The 25734-nt window shown below is 36.6% G+C and overlaps 1 protein-coding gene across 1 annotated transcript in view; it reads left to right on the top strand.

The window, feature by feature from the left end:
- The window catches only part of LOC150080848 (peripheral plasma membrane protein CASK-like), a 669094-nt gene that overhangs the window by 451562 nt on the left and 191798 nt on the right, over positions 1-25734 (top strand). The window contains exons 15-16 of the mRNA XM_090381386.1: positions 5998-6083; positions 17310-17378. Coding sequence (XP_090237512.1) covers positions 5998-6083; positions 17310-17378 — 155 coding nt within the window. The remainder of the gene's footprint in view (positions 1-5997; positions 6084-17309; positions 17379-25734) is intronic.

Here is a 25734-nt window from a genome sequence, read left to right as displayed (position 1 = left end):
ACTACATGGCCTCTATTAACTGGGTAGATATCGTGCAGAGAATGAATACAATTGAACTGTGGTACGCTTTTAAAACATTAATCACAGATGCCTTGAATGCGTATATACCATTAAAAAAATACTCCACGAGAAGGGTTCCCAGTTGGATGAATAGTGAAGTTGCCACATTACTTAAGCAGAAAAAGGTGGCATGGAAAGGTTACAGAGCAATAAAAAGTACTGAAGCCTATAACAGCTGCAAGTTGATGTGTAATAGAGCCACAGAAAAGGTTCGACTGGCAAAGGCAGTTTATGAGAAATCACTAGCAAACAGAGCAAAGAGGGGGGATAAAGAATTCTTCACATATGTAAATGCCAAGAAGAGCAGGACAAATCAGATCGGACCTTTACGTAAGGGAAAGGGGATAGTAATAAATACACCAGCTGCCGTTGCAGATGAACTCAACAGTTATTTTGCATCGATATTTACAAATGAAAAGCCTTTTGTGGCAATGAGAAATTGTGGGAGTGAAGTTAAAAAATATGTAATTAATGATATTGAAATTTTGCAAGATTATTTAATGAAAAAACTTTCGAGCCTACAGACCAGTAAGGCTCCTGGAGTTGATGGAATATACCCTATAATCTTAAGGGAGGCGGCAAGTGAGTGCATTGAACCATTGAGGCTAATTATGCAACATCGCTAGACTCTGGGAAGATTCCCTTGGATTGGAAAAGTGCAAATGTATCTCCCATACATAAGAGTGGCTCTAAAAGTGAAGTTGGAAATTATCGACCTGTCAGTCTGACTTCAGTAGTAGGGAAAATCATGGAGGCAATGATCAAGGATGGAATTCAGCATCATTTGGATCGAATTGAAATTCTCAAGGATACTCAGCATGGTTTTGTAAAGGGAAAATCATGTTTAACAAATCTGGTTCGCTATTTCGAAAGGGTCACTCACAAGCTGGATTTAGGGAATAATTTCGACATTGTTTATTTATATTTCAGCAAAGCTTTTGACTCAGTCCCACATGAGCGGTTGCTTTATAAGCTGGAACAGGTTGGAATCACTGCGAAAATCCTTACATGGATAGAAGGATGGCTTCAGGGCAGGAGGCAGAGGGTTGTGATAAATGGCTATTCCTCAGATTGGGTTGATGTAAGAAGTGGGGTTCCCCAAGGATCAGTATTAGGACCACTGTTGTTTTTAATTTTCATAAATGACATTGATGAAGGGATAGAGGGCGTGATGTCTAAATTTGCAGATGATGTTAAAATTGGTTGAGTAGTTAATGATCACTGTCAAGCTGAGCTTCTTCAGAGAGACCTAGATAGACTTCAAAAATGGTCAGAAAAAAGGCAGCTATGCTTTAATCCAACAAAGTGTAAGGTATTACACCTGGGAAACAGTAATCCCAAAAAAACTTGTTCAACTAAACCCAGTACTGGAGGAAAGGGACTTGGGTGTTACGATACGGTCAGACATGAAATTCTCTGAGCATTGTAAACAGGTTGCAAGGAAGGCCCATGGTGTCCTATCGATGATCTATCGAAATTTTGCAAGTAGAGATAGGGATGTGATAATCCCATTATATAAGTTTATGTTAAACCACACTTGGAATACTGTGTTCAAGTATGGAGACCACGCCTAAAGAAAGACATTTTTATGGTCTGTAAACCTATAATGGATTTCTATTCAATCCATGCATTTTTCTTTTATGCCTCAGTCTGTCTCATCAGTTAATCTGACATCCATTTATGTCTAAGCCTGGAATGATTTGTCTTAATTGGTATGAAAATCCTGATAGGTTCTACAATTACTTCCCTGAATGCTTTCCATTCAGAGGAATAATTGTAGAGGCCCAGCAGAGATTTAATTGCTGTTAGTAAAATCATCAGATGGTCCCACAGTGTAGAATTTAAAAACTGTCTCAAACCACTGTAGTCAACTTTATGAAAGCAAAAGCTTTTCCCTTTACCCTTGACAGTAATTATATCTTTAAGTAAATCCCACATCAGTAGTGTGAACAGTGCCATCCAGAGGGTCTTTTACTGCAGATTTTGAATGGATAAGGAATTACTGCTGATAGTCAGATCAAGAGTATTGCTTCCTCTTGTTGCCTCTCTAACTTTAGATTTAATATGCTTCTTAACTCAGAGCATACCCCCCTCCTGTCTTTCTGTACACATTGCACTCAATATTCAAATTCTGCAGGCCTTATGTTTGAGTGACACCATGTCTAATATCCCCACAATGTTTGCATTTGATGACTTAATCAGTACTTCAGATTCATCAAATTTATTTACTATACTCCTGGCATTAGTGCACATTCAAGTATACATGAACCTGTTCTTACTCTTAGGTACCCTAACACAGCCCATGTATTTACTTGTTTCATGATGACCCACTGCAGAACTTGAAATTCTCAACATTTTGCCTCCCAAGCTCCTGCATATTCGAGTAGAAGCAGTGCAAGAATCACTTACACTTCTGCCTGCAGCTCTCATTAATCTATTAGTCTGTGTGTTTCCCCCAAGCTACCAGTTTTCTGACACATCTAATCTTGCCTTGATTGCATCAGCAAATATTCTTGCACCCCTTCTCTTTAAGCATATCCTACATATAAAACAGTCTCTTCAGGGCTGAACTGATTGACAAGGTTCTCAATGTGCAAGTCTTATCATGTCTTTTCAGGGCTGCAAACAATTTCAAATTTAATCCTAACTTATGGCTTTTTCCAGCTATTGCCTGTTTACTTCTTAAGTCAGTTCCCAGATCTCTTATTGCTAATATCATTAGGGCCCACATGTACAACCTCATTTACTTTTTCCCTTGGTAGATATACCCTAGTCCTGTTCCACTTTTTGCACAATATATTTCTGTGACAATAGAATCACTTACAATAACTACATCCTGTGCATCCAACACATTTTGTCTTGGAATTGCTCTCATGTTGCCTGATGCAAAAGTGAGATCTCTTGTATTGACATCATCACATTCTCCCATCATCACATGCTCATCACATTCTCCCCTGCCCACCTTGAAGGTGGGCAGGGGAGAATGTGATAAAAGAAATAAAAATTAATAAATAAATAAATACCCCCCTCACAACTTAGATTTTAATTCCTCACCTTAACTGTCAATCCCTTTCTTTCGTTAATATGGATATAGTGCCATAAAAAGTCAAAAAGTAAATATTTTTTATTTTTGATAAAAAGGAAATAAATTTTTTTGAAGATGAGGGAATGGGAGGGGGGGGGGTAAACTGCAACTCGTCTACAACTATCTCGGTACAAAGCACCAACCAGCACAGAATCTAAAAGGACGTTTTCTGCCGCTAATTAAATATGTACCAAGATTAGATTCCAGTTTAAATGATAACACTATTGAGTTTCTTAAGAGCTCACTTTATTCGGACAGGTAGTGTGGATGCTTTTTTTTTTTTTTTTTTTTTTAGAATAACTGTATGTTTAATAATTTTTGCTAGAATATTTATTATTATAATAAAAGTGTGATTTAAAATGTGAATTCGAATAATTTACTTGTTTTTTCCTTACTTTATTGCACCTAATTGTCATCAAAATTTATTAATAGTATTAATATCGAAATACATCAAAATTTATTGATGGTATTAATACCGGTATCCCAGTTTCATGAATTAAAAATACTGAAATACTGGTATTTAGATGTTGACCGGTATTGTGAGCCCTAGTTGATATCTAAAGACAATCCAAACAGACAGAAAAATTTTAGTTAAGCTGATGTTTAAAAGAATACTATACTGGTAAGCTGGCTGTATTTTGTTAGTGAAATATGATTTTAGTGCAGTATAGACTTTAAAAAAAGAAACCCTTTTCAGTAATTCCAGATAAAATTGTGCATCACACCATGAATTTTTCAGGCTACGCATATATTTTGTTAATTGACATTACTGCTAAGGTGGAAGTGTGCTTCTTCAGTGAACCAAATGTGGTGAATTACTGTTGCATTATTTTCCGAATACAGCAGATTCTCGATTAACCAGGACACTTAAAGACTCCAAATTAAAAAATAATAATAATAATCAACCAGAAATCATAAAATTCAAGTAATAACTAGAATATGATGGTATAAACAGATATTTTGCAAGTTGTAAATAAGTGACAAGCAGCATTATAAGTCGTCATTGGGAGATTAATGTACCTATTATCTTGCAACCCTGCTGTCTTCACACCCACTGCTCAAAAAAAAAAAAAAAAAAAAAAGGAAGAAGAAATGTTTAGTTTGTTTTAGTGCGTCGCGTTGATTGTTGTGTTCCGTTGCAGCACAAAAAGACATTTTGTTTCATTATTTGTCAGGGATGTCGGAATTTTTTTTATAATAAAAAAAAATTTTTTTTTTTTTTTGTTTTTTTGTTTAGAAATCACAAAAATGATGGACAAATGCAAAAGAGTTGTTTTCAGTTAAACAAAAACTTGAAATTATTCAAAAGTTTGAAATGGTGCATCTGTTAAATCTCTAAGGAATCATTATAATAAGGATGTATCAAAATGGCCAAACATTAACAAGTATCACGCAGAATTCAGATTTGTCAATAATAATATTGGAGCAATATGTTATTAGTCATTCCCGAGTTACGTAAAACTCTACAAAGTAAGAAGTCCTGGAACGTATCTCTTTCGTGTGTCAGGGACTTTCATATTTTTGGATTAACCGGGAAATCAGTTATCCGGGATTTGTTTTTTACCATCTATCCCAGAAAATCAAGAGTCTACTGGATTGATCTAAAGAATCATAAGAGGGATCACATTTCTTTGTCAACTTTAGTTCAGTATTTTGCGTAAACCAGTAAGAAAACAGGTTTAACTCATCAAACAGTGCTTAGGTAGATGTGTTTTTGTTTTTTTAAACCAGTTGTTTGACCTGTATCCTTGGGCTGTGAATAATGCAGTATTTTCAGCATTTATGGACTTATTTATGCTAATAATGCACTTATTATCTATCACAGAACTAAACTGTTTCAAACTTATTTATCAACCGCAAAATTGATCTTTCTTGACCAACCAAATCATGCTTTAAACTCACACTGCACTTTAAGTTAAGCTGCCTATGCCCAACTTTCATTGTCAATGGAGTTTTTAAATGCATTAAGTATTTAAGTATATTTTTATACTGCACAGTGGCACACTATGGCCATAGATGCTGATGTGCCTAAAAAATTCCCAAACAAACAAACAATATACCACACACCTGCATTCAGATAACCCCTAGATTTCTACTCACTATACACCTAGTATAAGCAGTGGCCAGCTAATGTATAAAATACCAAAATATATTTTATATAAAAATACCTTGAAGAAAATATTTAGAGAACCTAACCCCCTCTGCCTTATTAATTTCTTAGCTTATTAATTTCTCCATTAATTCACTGACATGTTCAGGAATATAATTCCCATTATGCATCGAAGTCTTATTGTACTTATTTATACATGATTAATATATTAATCATGTATAAATAAGTACATTATATGTATGTTATATGTATGTTTAATATGTATGTTTCACAATTCAGAGAATTTTTCAGTGAATTCCATAACCTGAGCAATTTAATTGTTTAGTTCATATCTTGCATGGATGTTTAATATGCAAATTAAATGTTTTATTTCACCGAATATACTTCAGTATATTCCTAATCAAATGATACATCTTTACAATCAGTGAGCTTAATTCTGTACTATAGCAGCAGCAATTTTAATGATAATAATGCCCTTCCCACATCTTTATAATATTTATGGGTTATTAATTATTTAATATGGCATTAATTGGAAATATTTTTCTTTTTCCTAATGAAAATTTTGCTTTCTTTTAGCTTAGCTTAAAAGTTATGCCTAGTTATTAGTATTCTAAAACTTTGTCTTGACTCAAATTTTCTTAAGCTCGTTTTTATTTTAATAACTTATTTTAGTAAAATGTTGAACTATATATCTTACAAAAAGGTGGTTTTTAAATCTTACCAGTAATTTTTCATTCTCTAGCAACACTTCATGTGGGTGATGAAATTCGAGAAATAAATGGAGTGAATGTTGCAAATCAGACAGTTGAAGTCCTACAGCAAATGCTAGTAAGGAATTGATTCATTTTCTTTGCTTTAAAATTGATGGTTGTTTTCTTTAATTTTTTTAAATTTTATTTTATTTTATTTTTTTAACTTTTCAACAAAAGAACATTAAATACCATTGAGATTAGTTTATTGTAGCCATAGTCATGTTGCCTAATATGTGAAGGAGAGGACAGTTTATAATCATGGAGAGGGAGCATGATGAATACAATAATAATTATAATGTAAGTTTGTTTGTCTACTAGTTAGAAACACAGAATAGTGAGTTATGTCAGTACAAAGGAGAGACTGCTTCTACAGGGATGGGATACACTTAAATAGAAAGGGTGCAAGAATGTTTGCTGATGCTATCGAGGCAGTGTTAGGTGGGTCGGAAAACTGCTAGATTGGGGGGGGGATACAAGGACTAATAGATTAACAGTAGCCACTGGCAGAGGAGAAAGTGATTCTTGCACTGCTTCTATTGGAATGAGCAGCAGCCTGGAAAATAAGATGCAGGATATTACAGAGACTGCTGGGAATCATGGGAGTACAAGTAAACACATGGGTTGTGTTAGGGTGGCTAAGAGGAAGAGCAGGTGCATGTACACCAATGCTAGGAGTTTAGTAAATAAATTTGATGAATTTGAGTTATTGCTCAAAACATCAAAGGAAGATATTGTTGGGATTTCAGAGACGTGGTGTCACACAGATATAAGGAATGCAGAACTGGAATTTGGGGAGTACAATATCTACAGAAAGGATAGACAGGATAGGAAGGGAGGAGGGGGTTATGCTATTAGTTAAGAAACACATAAAATCCAAGGAAGTGAAGCCAGTGGACATCGCTGGACAGTGCAGTGTCGAGTCAGTTTGGTGTGACATAAGCATTGGGAGATCAAAATTGAGAGTAGGAGTGTGCTATAGGCCTAATGACTCTGATGAGTATAATAAGAAACTGTACAGAGAAATAGAGTGGGCCAGTAAATTAGAGAGTCTTATAATGGGAGATTTTAATTTCCCAGATATTGACTGGAATTTGGGGGCTGGTCACTCACACACTAGCAAGGCTTTTGTGGATTTATTGGATGATTGTTTTCTACATCAGCATGTTCGGGAGGCAACTGGAGGGAGTAATACTCTTGATTTGATTATCAGTAGTGATTCTTCATTCATTAGGAATCTGCAGATAAATGAACCACTAGGTGGCAGTGATCACAGTGTTCTGAAGTGGGAGTTACTCAAAGAGGTAACTACCATTAGGGGTAAAGGGAAGGGGTATTGCTTTCGTAAAGGTGACTACGATGGACTGAGACAGTATTTAAATTCTATACAGTGGGATCAACTGATGATGTTACCAACAGCAAATTCAAAATGGGAAGCATTCAAAGAACTTATCTTGCAAGCTACTAGGCTTTACATGCCAACTAAGAAATATTGTTCAAGGTTTAGGCCTAAATGGATGTCAGATGAACTAATGAGGCATATGGCAGAGAAGAAAAATGCATGGGATACATACAAATTAACACGTGACACAGAAGCCTATGATTGATACAAGTTGATCTGTAACCAAGTTACAAAGGAGGTTAGGCAGGCGAAGGCAGATTACGAGAGATCCTTGGCAAGGGATGCGAAGAAAAACAGCAAAGAGTTCTTTACTTATGTAAACTCTAGAAGGAAGGGGATGAATCAGATTGATCAACTTGATATCGATGGGTGAACTGTTGATGACCCTGCTCAGGTAGCTAACAAACTAAATGAATATTTTGCATCGACATTCACACATGAGGAGTTATTCAGCGAGGGGAATGCCAGAGGTGTATTCAACTCTAGCAGTAAGCTAGAGAATCTTGTAATAACTGAGAGTAAAGTGGAGGAGAAATTGTTGAAGATAAACACAAGACAGGCACCTGGGGTGGATGGGATCTATCCAGTTATATTAAAGGAGGCAGCAAAGGAAGTAAGCAAACCCTTAGCTATAATTATGAGAGCTTCCTTGGGCTCAGGGGAGGTACCCATGGACTGGAGATGTGCAAATGTGACCCCAATTCTCAAAGGAGGATCAAAGGCTGACAAGTAATTATAGACCTGTGAGTTTAACTTCTGTTCCAGGAAAATTAATGGAGGCACTGGTTAAAGAAGCACTGCAGGATCATCTAGACAAGACTTCAGTTATAGCTCGGACACAGCATGGTTTTGTTAAGGGGAAGTCTTGCCTGACCAATTTGATTGGATACTATGATGCAGTCACAAAAGAACTGGATGCGGGGAATAACTTTGATATTATATACTTGGATCTTAGAAAGGCTTTTGATACTGTTGCACATGGAAGACTGCTGGACAAATTGGAGCAGTGTGGCATTGGAGGCAAATTGCTGCTGTGGATAAAGGGGTGGTTGAGGGGGAGAAGACAGAGAGTGGTAATCAATGGACACTGCTCATCATGGACTAATGTTATTAGTGGAGTCCCTCAGGGTTCAGTATTGGGTCCTTTATTGTTCTCTGTATTTATAAATGATATTGATGATGGTATATCAAGCTTGATGTCCAAGTTTGCAGACGATACGAAGGTTGGCAGGGTTGTCAAGGACACTACTGACTCTATGCTGCTGCAACAGGATCTGGAAAGGTTGAGCAGATGGGCTGAGAGGTGGCAAATGAAGTTTAACATTGACAAATGAAAAGTACTACATATGGGAAACAGCAACCCCAGAGCAACGTATCAACTCTGTGGTACTACTGACAGTGGTAGAGAATGAAAGGGACCTGGGGGTGGTTGTGCAGGCAGATATGAAGTTCTCTGAACAGTGCAGACGGGCTGCAAGAGTAGCTCATGGTGTATTGTGAGTGATATATAGGAATTTTTCTAGCAGAAATAAGGAGGTGATTATTCCCTTGTATAAGGCAATGGTCAGGCCACACCTAGAGTACTGTATACAGGTCTGGAGGCCTCATTTCAAGAAGGATGTAGAGCTGCTGGAACGAGTACCGAGAAGAGCAGCAAGATTATGAATGGAACAAAGGGGTGCTCTTACGAAGAAAGGCTTAAGTTTTGCGAATTACAGTGTCTGGAGACTAGGCACCAGCGGGGTGATCTGATTGAGGTGTACAAAGCCTTGAATGGTTTGAGCATGCTCAATGCTGATGGGATTCTTCCTTTCGCTCAGAATAATCACCTGAGAGGGCATAAGTTCAAATTGAGGAAAGACAGATGTAGGATAGATGTGTGGGAAATTTGCCTTTAGCCAGCGGGTGGTTGGTAGGTGGAACAGACTTCCATCCTTTGTCGTGGAAGTTGATAGCCTAAATAAGTTTAAGGCTCAGCTGGACAGGTATTTTGAACGAACAGAGGGGTGAAGTGGAAGTGGTTATTTTTTATTTAATTTTTTTACTTTATTTTTTTTTTTTTGGCTGATGCTGCATAAGCTTGCTTTCTTGCATCAAATGCCTCTACTAATGCTAATGCTAAAAGTCAGCTAGGAAACAGGTTGAAACATTCAACATACTATAGACAATAACAAGCAAAGCACATGACAGGACAGACAGGGAACATGCATATGGACTTATATAGAGAGTGATTAATTAAAGTAACAGTAAAATATATATTTTTAGAACAAAAAATGTAGTTTCAAGAAAAGCAATAAAAAAAATTTAAATAAAACATTTAATATACTAAGTATACCACACAAGATTATTATTTAATAAAAAGAAAGAGTTATGATGCATTGGTTGTTTATAGACCTCACTGAGATTCATTTGAATCAGTTTTTCTGGATGCAAAAGAAGAGTTGTATTGTGCATTAATAAGGCAAGGTCTAAATTAAGTGAGTTAAACCAGGGTGCAGTGTTCTGAGAAACACTTTGTTATAAAAAAACAAAACTGTATGCATATAAACACTCCATACATATATATATATATATATATTGTGTTATTAATTTGGATCACATAAAATGGACAAGTTAGTACCCAGATTACCTTGTGACAAAACAACAGGGTCATCTGTCTTATTTTTCTCTCCACAGTGTAAAAGCGAATAAATGCTTACTGAATTATAATGGGTAACTAGTTTTTACAAATTATTGCTGAGATTCTCTCTAGCTACAATGTAGGTTATGGTGTGTTTAGTTAATAAGGCTCTTTTCCATTAATACATTCACTTCTTTCTGTTTTAGTACTTTTTGACTTCTGGAACAGAAGTGGATGAGATTTTGTTCAAGGTATTACCAGCCTTGCTGATATTCCCTGTTGAGAAGTCTGCTGAGGCTATGCTAATGGAGATCTTGTACACTTAGCAAGTGATATTTTTGGTCAAATGGTTATCTCTGCCTCTGTTGCTGTTGTTTAGTGTTTCTGAGTTAGACTGTTTTGGATTGTCAAAGAATAGTATTTTCTCTTCCCCTTCCTTGTATACAACTTTGTTTAATCTTGAATTTTTTTTTTAATTTTCTTTGCTAATTTGTGTTACTCACACTCATTTTAGTATGCTGGGTTGGGAACCTTTACAGTTTGCCCAACAATTACAGTCTGCTTGTGTATAAATATAAATATGTACATCCAGTAAAACTTTAATAAACTTTAATTACAAATGGTTTGCAGCTTTCAAGGCTAAACTTGCTTCTTCATCAGCATGCCATGTTTAGCCTCGAAAGCTGCAAACCATTTGTAATTAAAGTTTTACTTGATATACGTATTTATATCTAAGCAGTGGATTCCAATACAACAGGCCCATTTACTCTCAGTCTGCTTGTGCATACTCCTTCGACCCAGTTGAAAAAAATTGCATCTTGTGACATGTTGGTTTGAGACTAGCCCACTTAGTGAGTGGAAATTTCAAGGAATCCCCCCCCCCCCGCGCCATATTAACCCCGGGGGCTCACATCTGGTGAGTATGGGCTTGGCAAACCCAGGGTCCTGAGCTGGATATCATCATTCTTCTCTTTCTTGGTGGTTCCTTTCTACTTCTCTCTCTCTCAATTTTTTTTTTTTTTTTTTTTTGGCTGGTGCAGCATCAGCCTCAGGCTTTCTTGTACCATGTGGCTAATAATAATAATAATCTCTCTATGTATTGAAATATTTGTTTTTTGGGGGGGGGGATACATACTGCATAGCAACATTTTGCAATGTCAGGTTGTTTTCCCACTGTCTGCTATCTGACTTTGTTTAGTCTTATAATTTCTGATTTTCTTATGTCTATTTCTATTCTTAGAAATAAGCCTATTCTTATTTCTAATTTCCATAACTCAGAATCTTTGGAGTATGGTGAATTGGGAACCTTTATAATACACACAATATGTGAGCATTACAGTCTGTTTGTATATGATCCTTAGATGCCTAGTTAGAGCAGATCTCTCCCCCCAACATTGTTTATGAGTGGCCAAATTTGTATCACTTATTCTATGCTTATTCAGTTAAACAGAGAAATAAACACAACATATAACCCACTTTTACGGTTATTAGTAGGGTCGGTGTACTGAAGGCAAGTTTGATGTTTTGAATAGATACAAGTTCATCTTTTTCAGTCAATTTTTTTTTCACATACGGGTGAAAGGACATAGGTGTGTCCTGAAAATTTAAGCAGTGTTTCTCTATGCTTTTGTTTCACAATGTTTTTTTTTTTTTTTTTTTTTTTTATGAAAACCCCAAACATGAGAGGAATTAGAACCTTAGTACTTACCTTAGTACTGTGTGAACTTTTCCATTGAATTTGGCCATAAATGGGTAACATAAGCCAGAATATCACCAGTGTATCGACACTGACGGAATCCATACTGGCGATCGTTGATGCGATGGAGGCTTTCTAGATAGTTTATGAGTTGGTGGTTAATTGATTTTTCGATTACTTTAGAAAGAGTAGAAGTAATTGCAATGGGGCGATAAATGGATGGGAGGGATTTGTCACCCTTTTTTAGGAACTGGCTGAATATGTGCAAATTTCAAAGTAGAAGGAAAAGCACCTTTGGAATAAGAAAGTCAAAAAAGGCAGCAAAGAACAGGAGTAAGTTCAGGAACACAGGTTTTGAGAACAAGTGGAGAAATACCATCAAGACCTCGAGCTTTCTTAGCTTTGAGATTCATTAAAATCCTTCTGACATCCTTTTGACGGAAGACCACAGGAGGCATTGAATGGAGTGCACTGGGAATGTTGTGAGGTGTTTTACCAAGATCATAATACATGAGTTGGAAGAAAAATGGGATGCTGGCAGGTCAGCTTTATCCTTAGCCGATGTGACAACAGAACCATCTGGTTTTGACAGAGGTGGGAGCAGAGATGGGCAGAAGTTGCAGCCAATAGCTTTGGCAAGAGATCAGAATGCTTGGCTACCATTAGGGCAAGAAGCAAGTTTTCTACTCTTAGCCTGTTCAAAATCTAGTTTGGCCTGATTAATAACTGCTTTACAATTGTTTCGAGCTTTGGTGTAGGCAGAAAATGAAACTGAAGAATTTTAAAGTGGAGTGTGGAATAAAGGATTCCATTCCTACAAGAATAATTTCACTGAAACAATCTGAGCAAATCTTGACATCAGAAGTTTTGAAACAGCAATCCGACCAAGGAAAAGAAGAAAAGAAATCTCGCAGGTCATCCCATTTTGCATTCTTGTAATGCCAAAAAACACAAGGTTGGGAATAGCCATGAGATAAAGGCCCCATTGGCAAAGAGTCAATCACAGAGTCAAGAGTCATGGGTTGTTTGTGAGAAAAAGATCAAGCGTGTTGGATGTATGGTTGGGATTGTCCGGTATTCTTGTAGGTAAATGAACAAGCTATGCAAGGTCATTAGTATTGCAAAAGCCTCAGCATCTCGACCAGATGGGTCGGTGTGACTAGAAAACAGAAGCCAGCTAGAGTTGTGAACATAAAAATCACCAAGTAAAATTACCTCACTGTTAGGAAAGTTGGACTGGAGAAAGTCAAGTTGCAAAGAGAGGAAGTTAAAGAGCTCCAAGTGATTAGTGGAGTTGGGAGAACGGTAGAGACAACAGATGAATTTTACAGAATGAGGTAGAGAGGTTTTAAGCCAGAGAAGATCGAAAAGAAGAGATTCCAAATTACCAAGTTTCTGACAGGGAATATTGGAACGGACATATGCACAAGTACCACCTTTGAGGCGAAAGGAATCATACAGCAAATAATTTGGGCAACTGAGATGTGCAGTAGTTGAATCAACCGATAACTGAGATTCTGTCAGAAAAAGTATATGGGGTTTGGCCCACTGCAAGTGGAAATGGACATCGTTGAAATTAGAATTGAGACCACGTATATTTGTGAAATGAACTGGGAAATGTTTGGGAGGTTTAGATCTTTTCGCAGATAACCTTACTCCATTAGTCTGACAATTCATGGTGTATTCCATAGTAAGAAAAAGTGGATGGGGGATATACTGTATGAAGTAATGATATTTTTGGATATGGCATACACATGGTAAAAATATACCCAGTTCTTTGACATAACATGGCCCTGATAATGCCCTCCGCATACACACTACAAGTCTACAAGATCTCTTAATTGAGGTATTTTAGATAGATCAGCAGCATTTTCTAAATATTTCTGAATAAGTAATGGAGAAAGTTTACACATAGTTTGATTTGACAAGGAATTAATTGTGAGAAATGGTACATGATCTCATTTAAGCATGTCTCTTTTCAGTCTTTTATGATTTGAAGCTGCATGATGGGATTCAGCAGCATGATATGCTCCATTGCTAGGAAAGTTTAGAGGTTGGTTCTTCCATTCAGATTTCTGCCCTACTGTGTGGAGATTGGAGCATTATCTTACAAGTAGCTGAGTTAAGAGTAGTAGTAGAAAGAAAGAATACAAGGAAGCAAGTGTAAAAAATAAAAGAAAAAACCCTTGCGTGCGCGCGCGCGCGCGCACACACACACACACACACACACACACTTGTTCCATCAGGCTTCCCAATGTTTGGTACGTTCTTTAAAACTTTGGGGTTTTTTTTCGTACACATAGGGCTGCTTTGGCATTTTCTTTTACATCGTCCACTTTAATGAAACACCCCTCAAAGCCCCATTTTCAGTTTAGGGATTAACCAGGAATAGCATGACTGATTTTTTTTTTTTTTTTTTCTGTGGCCACTAATTGCTAAACTGCTATTGCTGTGTGACTGGGTGCATTGTCCTGGTGGAGCAGCCAGCCATCCTTCAATTTTTGAGGTTGTCTTCACCTTACATTTTCATGCAAACATGTCAAAACCTGAGCTGACTAAGCTAACTAACTTAGTAAGCAGCAGTGATGCTTCCCCCCCCCCAGTCACAGATGCTTGGTGCTCTGTGCCCTCCTTGTCAAAAAAAAATAAATGATCAGCATGGCTTTGACATTGGATTTTGTTGCACAAGACTTCTTGAACCTTAGGGACATTTTTTTTTTTGTCACTCAGATGATTCCACTTGGTCTTCTGATTATAGCTCTCATCCCCAGTGACCACTTTTATTAGGAAGCTTGGATCGTGCATAGATTTTTCGAACAAACCAACTGCAATGGCTTTTCTGCAGTCCATTTGATCATCTGACAGGAAGCATGGAACCAACTGCACACATGCAATGCATCCCTAAATCTTGAATCAGGATTGTGTACTGAGCCTACAGACAGTCGAACTTCACTAGCATTCTCAACAACAGTCATTTGCCTATCATTTTGCATGAGTCCCTTCACTTGCATAATCCTTTGGTTGTTTCATGATGTCAAAGGGTATCCACTTCGAGTCCAATTCCAGTGTTTCCTGTCCATTTTTAAACTGATTAAACCACCCATAAACTGCTGTTCTCTTCAAGCATCAACTCAATAAACTTTCTGTAATGTTTCAGCATCTCTGTAGCACGTTCCCAATTTTAAAGAACTCTATGTTAGGATGCTGTTTGAAAAACATTCCAAAATTCAGCTGTGGCATGAGAGAAGTGGTCGAACCAGTTCCCACTTGGCATGCATGTGCACCAAGGTAATTGTAAACACCCTATGAAACCTTAATACCACGAAACATTAAATACCACACTGCTATTTAAATGGTTTGCACTATGGCTGTAACACAAACCATTTAAATATCAGCATGCAATTCTAGGAACTTTTTAACTGTATGTACACAGATGACATAAGTATCCAGAACCGACCATTTTAGAGATCTATGCAAAATAAGACTTGTACACTGGATGTTACATCTTTCCCATAAAAGGGAGGGAACTGCCATCATGAACTTACTGCCTGTAAAAAACAAACTGACTGACCTTCTGTTCAAAAAAAAAAAATGCAGCACACCTTGAAATGGAATTGTAAAGGTCTGAAATCCAACAAAGATGAATAATGAGCAGTAGCAATAAGAACTGTTTCTAACCGATTGCGTAGAAACATTTCAGTTAAAGATTTGAAACTTTGCTGGCAATTCAAGCCTTCTCCATATAGCTAAATTCTAGAGCTGCACATTCTTCCCATCTGCTGTAGAATAGATGTGCGGAAATTTGCATTTAGCCAGCAGGTGTTAATTGCTGGAACAAACTTCCATTTGTTGTTGTGGAAGTTGATAGCTTAAATAAATTGAAGGAGGAACTGGACAAACATTTAGAGGGAATTGTTTTGTAAATTTTTTATTTTTTTTGGCTGTTGCTGCATAAGCTCATACACTTGCTTTCTTGCATCACATGCCACCACTACTGCTACTGCCAGTAAGCTTATTCACTTTGAACAGAAAACCAGCCTTATAGGTCAATAATTACCTCCTCATCAGTCTGAAATCTGTGGCCCCATAATGGGTTTTTTTTGTTTTTTTTTAAATTTAAGGAAGAAGTCTGAAGGTGAGAGGTCTTGAGAATAAAACAGGTGCTGCAAAGCCTCTGGTTGTAAAGTCCAATTTGAGAGCAGACTTGTCTTATAAGAGCATTGTCTGCTAGGAGGCGAACGTTTGGACATTCTTGCATCTCTTCAACTTGACTCTCTCTCTCTCCCCAGAGAGAGAATGTACTGGCGGAAAACAGGCCAAACAATGGATTACCGTTCTCCTAGCAGCAAACGTGTCTGGCACAGACAACTCCCTCTTTTAATTATTGGGATATCCTAGGAGCCTCAATGCTTTAAAGATGTGAAGACATTATTGAATATGTATTGAGCAAAACCAAAGGCATGGATGACATCACAAATCTGCGAAGAAGAGATTGGAGACTTAGATCACAAGATGAGTGAGAAGAATAGAAAAATTTTGCTGTGTGTGGATAACTAAGTGGTCAGGAACGAGAGTGCATTAGCACGTGCTCTTTGAGTGGACTAGGGGTTCAAGCCTGTGACTGCTAAATATGATTAACGTTTGTATTGATGATTTATTGTAAACTCTACTGACCTGGTGTGATGCCGGAGTATAAATAAGAAGTAAATGACCTGTGTGCAATCACTGTCAAGTACATACCACCAAATATGACTCAGTTCAGATACTTGGTCAAGGTGTAATCCCTGTTTAAAGAAAAACTACTGAAGAATGCTATTAAACAAAATTGTGCTGTCTTGAAAGCAAAATTCAATGCAAAATTGACATCCACATGGGATGAAATTGATGAAAAAGTGATTGTCAACTGTTTCAAACATGCTGGATTTAAATATGAAACAATTCTCTTGTTAGGTCTTGATAGGTATGCAGCCTATGTTGTGAAATTTCCACTTTAATTGTAATCTTACTGCACTACAATCAATGCAAAATTTACAATGATGATTTTCTTGTGTAATACTGTAGTACATATTATAAATACCATTATATTATATTGTATTAGTATAATTACATTAAAGGTTCAAGCTTTCTTGTTTTGTTGTTTATTTTATAAACAATCAATATAACATCCTTTCGATATAACGACAGTTTTTCTCATTCCCCTATGGAGTCGTTATATAGAGCTTTGACTGTAAAAGTAAAACATCATGTGCTCATGTAGAATACTGTTAAGCAGCTTGTCAGATTGTGCAATTCTCAAATATTTTTCATTATTGAGTGTCCTTAAATATATATTGCTTCCCAAGTAATAAGAGAACTTGGGATTATTGCTAATAAATATATAATGCTATAGGCTTAATATTGTATGTAATATGTAACTTTTCAGACCAAAATAATTTATGCTGAATCAGCACACTTTTGGTTACTATTGTTTATTATCCTCCCAGTATTTGCATCATCAACAAATTTTGATTGCATATTAATGAATTAATATTATTGATGTTTTATGTAGCTGAAGAGAAAATATTCTTTGTAACTATTTTTCTTTCAGAGAGATGCTCGTGGAAGTGTCACATTCAAGATTGTTCCCAGTTATCGTACGGGACCACCAGCATGTGAGGTAATTTGATTTTTACAGGTCTCTTTATTCTTAAAAAAGCTTGAACTTTTATCACAAATTAAAAATATATAGATCAGGTTTTTTTATTATTATTATTAGAAAAAAAAAAAATGTAGTATTGGAGTTATACCATCGAAGCTCTTTATGGTAATTATAATGGCCATGTGATAGGACCTCATTGCTTTCCCCTAAACCTAATGCTATTATTTTGCATTCATTATAATGAACTCAAAAGACAAAAAGATGCTGTTAAATTTCCACCACTCTGTCTTCTTTTATACTATTTTTATAACAGTATTTGCATTTCAGAATGGAAGAATGCTAATTTATTGAAGCTAATGACAGCCTCTAGACTAACCATGAAAAATCATATGTTGGTATAATGAAATTAACTTCTGCTAGAATTCATTCCATTACACAGAATGTACAGACCTAGTATAGCACCTATGAAATGGATAGTTTTACCATTCACAAACAAAATTAAAATTTTACTAGCTGTAGTTAATAGCACCCATTCTAAGATTGATATTACTAAAGAGTACGGAATTCCTAAGGTATATTTTATTTTTCTGAATGATCAAAAAAAATTGTAAGCTTAGATAAACCTGCTGCATTGGGTAGAAACAAAGCATGAAAGGTGAAATATCCAATTTGGAATAGCTATTGATGATTTATGTAAAAAACATTTTAGACAAAAATCTTTTACAACCTTAAGCTTAATTGTTTAAGCATTGGAAGAATATTGAAGATTTCAAGTCTTCTGATGGATGGATGGATGGATGATTCCACAGATTTAAGACTCATTGTAGCTTCTCTTTCAAAGAAAGTGTATGCCAAAAGTGTAGCCATTAACACTAATATTATGAAGGAATATAAGGAGAGTTTTCAAAAAAAAAAAAAAAAATTTATTGACATATAACCAGAACAACATTTTTAGTGTTGACAAAACAAGTAATGGTATTATAAAGTTGGAGAACTGGTCACGAACATCTCTGTTAGAGATCGGCCTCTTTAGTTGAGTAGCATTTTTTGGATTGTCGGTAAAATGCAGCTTTTTAAATATCCCCCCCCAACCCACACACACACACCCATACAACACAACCTAGTACACAAATAAATAATGATACTAAATAATGATTAGTTGTGTACAACCTAGTACACAACTAAACAACTTGATAATGGTTCTAGCCCATATCACTTGTAACCGACTAACTGGTGCATCTAGGTCCTTCATACTATAGAAATGTTTGAAATAAACGCAATAAATAATTTTAAATTGTGAACTTCTTACTGTATTCATTACCTTGGCACTACAGTGGATATAAGAAGAATTAGTATACATAATTTTTCACTTATTATTTCAATTTATTTTCATATAAATTAACATTAAATCAGGATAAAAATTATCACAACAGCTAATATATATTTTCATAAGCACATAAATGCACACAGAGATATCCTGTGGAATATCATTTTAAGCATATAAGACAAAAATGTATTTTTAAAAGTGTTAAAATAAGTTTTAAAATAAAAGTTTTTTATATTAAATTGGTATGCTTTTCCCATATCCAGGCCACTCCTATGAAAAGCTACAGGTGAAAATCTGACTGGTCCTAAAATTTTTCGCACCAGTGCTTGTCTGTAATCAAGTCACAAAGGAGGTTAGGCAGGCGAAGGCAGATTACAAGAAATCTTTGGCAAAGGATGCAAAGAAAAACAGCAAAAAGTTCTTTACTTATGTAAACTCTAGAAGGAAAGGGATGAATCAGATTGGACCATTTAAAATAGATGGGTTCACCTGGTCAGTTTATCCTGAGCATGATGATCATGCTCAGGTAACTGATAAACTGAATGAGTATTTTGCATCTATGTTTTGTTTTGTGTATTCATCAATGATATTGATGAAGGTATATCAGGATTAATGTCCAGATTTGTGGGTGATACAAAGGTTGGCAGGAGTGTTAATGACAGTAAAGATATGCTACTCCAACTGGATCTAGACAAGTTGGGCAAATGGACTGAGAAATAAAGAGTTATTCAAGGAGGAGAATGCCAGAAGTTTATCAAACTCTAACAGGGAGCTAACTTGTTTTGTAATAACTGAGAGCAAAGTGGAGGAAAACTTGTAGAAGTTAAACATAAGGAAAGTACCTGGGGTGGATGGAATCTATTCCAGTTATATTAAATGAGACAGCAAAGGAAGTAAGCAAACCCTTAGCCATAATTATGAGAGCTTTCTTGAACTCGGAGAAATCCCTATGGACTGGAGACGTGTAAATGTATCACCAATTCACAAAGGGGGCTCAAAAACAAATCACTATAGACCTGTTAGTTTAACTTGTGTTCTGGAGAAATTAATGGAGGCATTGGTTAAAGAAGCACTGCAGGATCATCTAGACAGGATTTCGGTTATGGCTTGGACACAGCATGGTTTTGGGGAAGTCTTCTCTGAACAATTTGATTGGATGCTATGATTTGGTCACAGAGGAACTGAATGTCAAAAATAATTTTGATATCATATACTTGGATTTCAGGAAAACTTTTGATACTGTTGCACATGGAAGAATGCTGTACAAATTGGAGAGGTATGGATTTAAGGGTAAGTTGTTACATTGGATAAAGGGATGGTTGAGTGGGAGACGGCAGAGAGCGATAATCAATAGACACTGCTTTTCATGGACAAATGTTGTTAGTGGAGTTCCCCAGGGTTCGGTGCTGGGCCCATTGTTGTTTTATGTATTCATCAATGATATTGATGAAGGTATATCAGGATTAATGTCCATACGGGTGATACAAAGGTTGTCAGGGTTGTTAACGACAGTATGCTACTCCAACTGGATCTAGACAAGTTGGGCAAATGGACCGAAAAGTGGCAACTGAAGTTTAACATTGACAAATGCAAAGTACTGCATATGAGGAACAATAACCCAAGAGAAACGAACGAACTGTGTGGTGCTACACTCAGGGAAGTGGAAAAGACCTGGGGGCAGTTGTGCAGTCAAATATGAAGTTTGCTGGACAGTTCAGACAGTCTTCCAGGGCAAGTCATGGAGTCTTGTCTATGATATATAGGAATTGTGCTAGCAGGAACAAGGAGGTGATTATCCCATTGTACAAGGCAATGGTCATGTTTATATACAGGTCTGGAGGCTTTATTTTAGGAAGGATGTACAGTTTCTAGAATGAGTACAAAGAAGGGCAACAAGACTGGTGAGGGGAACAAAGGAGTGCTCTTACCAAGAAAGGCTTGCCTTTTGCAGTGCCTGGAGAGTACGCACCTGCAAGATGATCTGATTGAGGTGTATAAGGCCTCGAATGGGTTGAGCATGCTGAATGCTGATGGGACTCTTTCTATTGCTCAGATTAAGAACCTGAGGGAGCACAGATACAAATTGAGGAAAGACAGTTGTAGAATAGATGTGCAGAAATTTGCCTTTAGCCAGCGGTTAGTTGATTGGTGGAACAGACTTCCATCTTTTGTTGTGGAAGTTGATAGCCTAAATAAATTTAAAGCTGAGCTGGATAGGTTTTGGAATGAATGGTGAAATGGGAGGGATTTTTTTTTTTTTTTTTTTTTTTGGCTGATGCTGTATAACTTTGCTTTCTTGCATTGTATGGCTCTGCTAATGCTAAGTGTAAATAAAATTTGTATTGCACTTTCGTGCTAGCACACACTTTAGAAAAAGAACTAGGAGATTATGTAGATAACATTTTTAATTGATTAGTATCTTTTCAATAGAAGGCTGATCTTGAATAAGGTTATTACATCCTGAAAGTCATAGATCCATTTGCTTATAGCTTGGAACTTGCAATTTTTCCATATTTGTTAAAGAAGACTCATATTCAGCTAGCCGAATATGTCTTCTTTAACTTGCTTTTTTTTTTTTTTTTTTTTTTTGTACGTGGTGGGTTTTTTTTTTTTTTTTTTTTTTTTTAACTCTAAGAAGAACATTACTATAAATGATTTAGAAGGTAACTCTTTTCAATGTAATTCTTCTGTTCACAAAACAAACAACAAGAAATGCTTTCTTTTATGTGTTATATGAATGTCATGACAAGTCAACAGATCCACACTATAATACAGTAATACCCCGACTTACGCGAACTCGGAGTTACGCGGTTCTTGATTTTTTCGTTTGGCAACACTGCCGCCCACTATCTTCAAGGTCGTTTTTCATATGTTATCGATATACGGTGCGACGGCGGAGAGTGAGAGCGAAAGATGAACCAAATTCAACTTTACTGCGCATGAGCTGCACACATATACAAGAATTTGTATTCCAACTGTCATATTTATATGTGTGCATTCGAATTCGTGCTCAATGTTTGTCGGAAAATTACACTGTTTTTACGAGAGAAATGGATCGCGTCGGTCGAGCCGTATACAGTCAGTCCTCGTATAATACGTGTTTACACTACACGAATTCGATCATACACTATTTATAAATACGGTAATGATATCTTATAATATAACACGAACCGAATTGGCTTATGCACGATTCGCCTTTGTGTTTACAAGAAAGGGCAGTCGAACGCAGAATCACCCCAACCGAACGCAATACGATAGGAATGAAGAGGAGATTCTGAAAATGTATTTGTTTTAGGGGAAACACATTTCACCATAATAACGTAAAAACCGACACAATTCCAGCTATCGATATGCAATTAGATCGAGTTTACTACCAGTTTATAAGAGATTCCACTAGCAGAAACGCAACTGGATTTTTATTGTTTTATGGTAGTAACCCCTAGAAATGTAAGGTATTAATAGTGTAATATCTCTGCCTTTATGGTGTTGTTTATTCAGTTGCTACAGGCGCGCAGCTTTGTTTATGCATATCAAGCGTGCCTCCTCATTTTGTAATTGTGCTTTATTCCCTAAAAATGAGTAAAATACTTAAAAGGTGTGAAAAGGAAGCATACTGGTGAAGACACTGCAGATTCAGAGAGAAAAACAAAAGCAATTATCGATAAACAGGGGCGGACTGGGTCAAAAATTTATAGTGGCCTCATACTATGGTTTATGGCCAAAATCACACAGGCACACCGCGGTTTCCCCGGTAAGACTTATGGCCAGTCGGCCTCTGTCGATAAAGAAAAAATATGAAATTGTGAAACGCTTTGAGCGAAATGAAAGACCAAGTGATATTGCATGTGCTACAAGCCTAAATGAGGCAACGGCGAAAAGCACATGACAATTGCAAACTTGACAGAAGGTCTCAGCTCAATTGAAAAGGGCTTAAAAATTTTAGAAAACATAGACTACAATGAAGAACGCGTTATAGCTACCAAGCAAGGAATAAAAAAATTATTAGCTTGCTACGAAGAAATTCTGCGTGAGAAAAAGAAGTCTCTGTGTCGTCAGACGAATTTGTTAGATTTTATGAAGCCATCGACATCGAAATAACTTTTTTACGTAAGTCATTTATTTTTTTAATACATATTTTGTATTAATATGTATAAAGAACTGCAATTTTATTAATATTTTTCTTCTAAACTAGTGTTTTTGTTAGTCCTTGGTCCCAATTAAACAAAATTTATATGTATTTATATGCAAAGTTGTACCCCGACTTACGCGAATTCGACTTAAGCGATTTTCGTCGGACCCACCTATCGCGTAACTTCGGGGTATTACTGTACGTATTTTTTTTTATAACAGTTATGCTAAATGTCGAAAATTTAAATCCTTTGTTTTTCTTTTTTATTTACAAAATTTTCTTGTGTCAAGTCATTTATTTCAGAATTTAATTGGCTACAAGGGTCATCAAATTAGAGCATCTGCACTGAATATTAAAATGAATAATCACTGTGAGGTCACAGAGTCTACAACTCTAGACCAGCGCTGAAGAACATAGGAACTCCCACACATATACAAAAGTAGAGAGGACTGGCAACACCTCATGCTGTTGAAAGGTTGCTTGATCCAAAATCCCCCCCCCCCCCCAAGTCTGGAATCACATTTTCTGTCATCCACAACCTTTGTTGTTTGGCAGATACATTAATAGTGTCGATTAATGATTCCTTCGATGTGTTCATTAACCTACTCATTATGCAATAGTAATAAAGGCATGTGATGCAAGGAAGCAATCGTATGAGCTTATGTAGCATCATCTAAAAAAAAAAAAAAAAAAAAACATTCACACACCCAATCCTTCTAAAAGTTTGTCCAGTTCCTCCTTGAATTTATTTAAGCTATCAACTTCCACAACGACAGATGGAAGTTTGTTCCAGCAATTAATCACCCACTCACTAAAGGCAAATTTCCACACAGCTATTCTACAACTGTCTTTCCTCAATTTGAATTTATGCCCCCTTAGGTTCATAATCTGTGCAAGTGGAAGAATCCCATCAGAATTCAGCATGCTCAACTCATTCAAGGCTTTATACACCTCAACAGATCACCTCGCAGGTGACTAGTCTCCAGCTGCTGCAATTTGAAGAAGTTAAGGCTCTCTTGGTAAGAGGATCCCATTCATTCCCCTCACCAATCTTGTTGCCCTTCTCTGTACATGCTCAAGCAAATCTACATCCTTCCTAAAATGAAGCCTCTAGACCTGTATGCAGTACACTCAAGGGATGGCCTGACCATTGCCTTATACAATGGGATAATCACCTCCTTTTCCCTACTAGCAAAATTCCTGTATCATTGACAAAATCCCATGACCTGCTCTGGCACCTGTCTGCATTGCTCAGAAAACTTCATATCTGACTGCACAATTACTTCCAGGTCCACAACCCTAAGTGTAGCACCACACAGTTGGTACATTCCTCTGGGGTTACTTCCACCCATGTGCAGTACTTTGCATTTGTCAATATTAAACTTCAGTTGCCATTACTGTCATTAACAACCCTGCCAACCTTTGTATCATCTGCAAACTTCGACGCTAAGCCTGATATACCTTCATCAATATCATTGATAAATATACAAAACAACGGTGGGACTCCACTAATAACGTTAGTCCATGAAGAGCAGCGCCCATTGATTACTACCCTCTGTCTTTTCCCACTCAACCATCCTTTTGTCCATTATAGCAACTTACCCTTAATACCTTTCTGCTCCAATTTGCACAGTAGTCTTTCATGCGCAACAGTGTCAAAAGCTTTCCTGAAATCTAAGTATATATCAAAATTATTTTTTGCATCCAGTTCCTTTGTAACCACATCATAATATCCAATCAAATTTGTCAAACAAGATTTTCCCTTAACAAACCCATGCTGTGTCTGAATTATTGCTGCAGCCTTGTCTAGATGATCCTGCAATGCATCTTTAACCAGTGACTCCATTATTTTACCAGGAACAAAAGTTAAACTAACTGGTCTGTAATTACTCGTGTCGCCCTTCGACCCCCCCTGTAAATTGGGGATACATTTGCACATATCCAGTCTGTGAAAATATTATATTTGTTATCGCATTTGGATTTTCTTCAGCCCATATAATATTACCGTTCATATTAATAGCACCATGAAGATAAAAGTTGGCTTTTCGTAGACTATAAAATGCAAGTCTATAATCCAACTTAATATATTTAAGTTGGATTATAGACATGTGTGCAAATTTCAGATGGAAGTCTGCAGTTGGAGGGCAACAACTTGTGAACTATTTTGAACTTATTTTTTGTTGTTTTTATTGTTTTAAGTATATCTGCTTAAAACAGTTGTCATTGTTTTAAGTAGATATACTGTGAATTTCTAGACACCTGTACAGTGTCTCTCTTATGCTTCAATTTCTTAAATGTGAGTTGGAACTAATTCATTTTATGTCTAGCTTATCTCAGCAGTGGTTTGTACCTATATTGAGATGTGGTCTTTTCATTTTTTATTATTAATGCATTTAGTATGTTCAGATTTTGGTATTAGCTGAGGGCAGGAGCAGGAGTGCAGTAGCACATGCTCTTTGAGTAGACTGGGGTTCAAGCCCCTGACTGCTGAATATGGTCAATCTGCCAACCTGCACTGGACCAGCATTGCAGATTATGGTCCATTTCCCTCAACATGAATTGTTGAGGAGGCTTCCATCCTGCAGTGGGTTGATAATGGCTGCACTTTACTTTTACTCTTTTTACCTTCAAGAATTGAATTAATTTAGCACCTTTACTTCATTCATTCTTTATGCTCTTCTATAGACTGATGGCAACCATAGCATTATTGCCATTTTAATAGTGGATAGACAGATGTCGCTGAGCAAACGTTGATAGGAGTGAGTGTTAAGTTCATAAGACTGGATATAAATCTGGTGTTACTGTTTTGATCATATGATTTTTGTTGACTGGTTTAAAATTTTAGCTTTACAGTTTTCATAGAGCGTCCCCCCTTGATGATTTCATTTAATCTAGAAGAAACAATATTTATGTCTAAT

Source organism: Mastigoproctus giganteus, chromosome 9 (genome assembly GCF_048544385.1).
Source record: "Mastigoproctus giganteus isolate SK-2022 chromosome 9, ASM4854438v1, whole genome shotgun sequence".
Classification (NCBI taxonomy): domain Eukaryota; kingdom Metazoa; phylum Arthropoda; class Arachnida; order Uropygi; family Thelyphonidae; genus Mastigoproctus; species Mastigoproctus giganteus.
The sequence above is the reverse complement of the archived record's forward strand: the minus strand, read 5'-3'. Positions and strand labels throughout refer to the sequence as shown.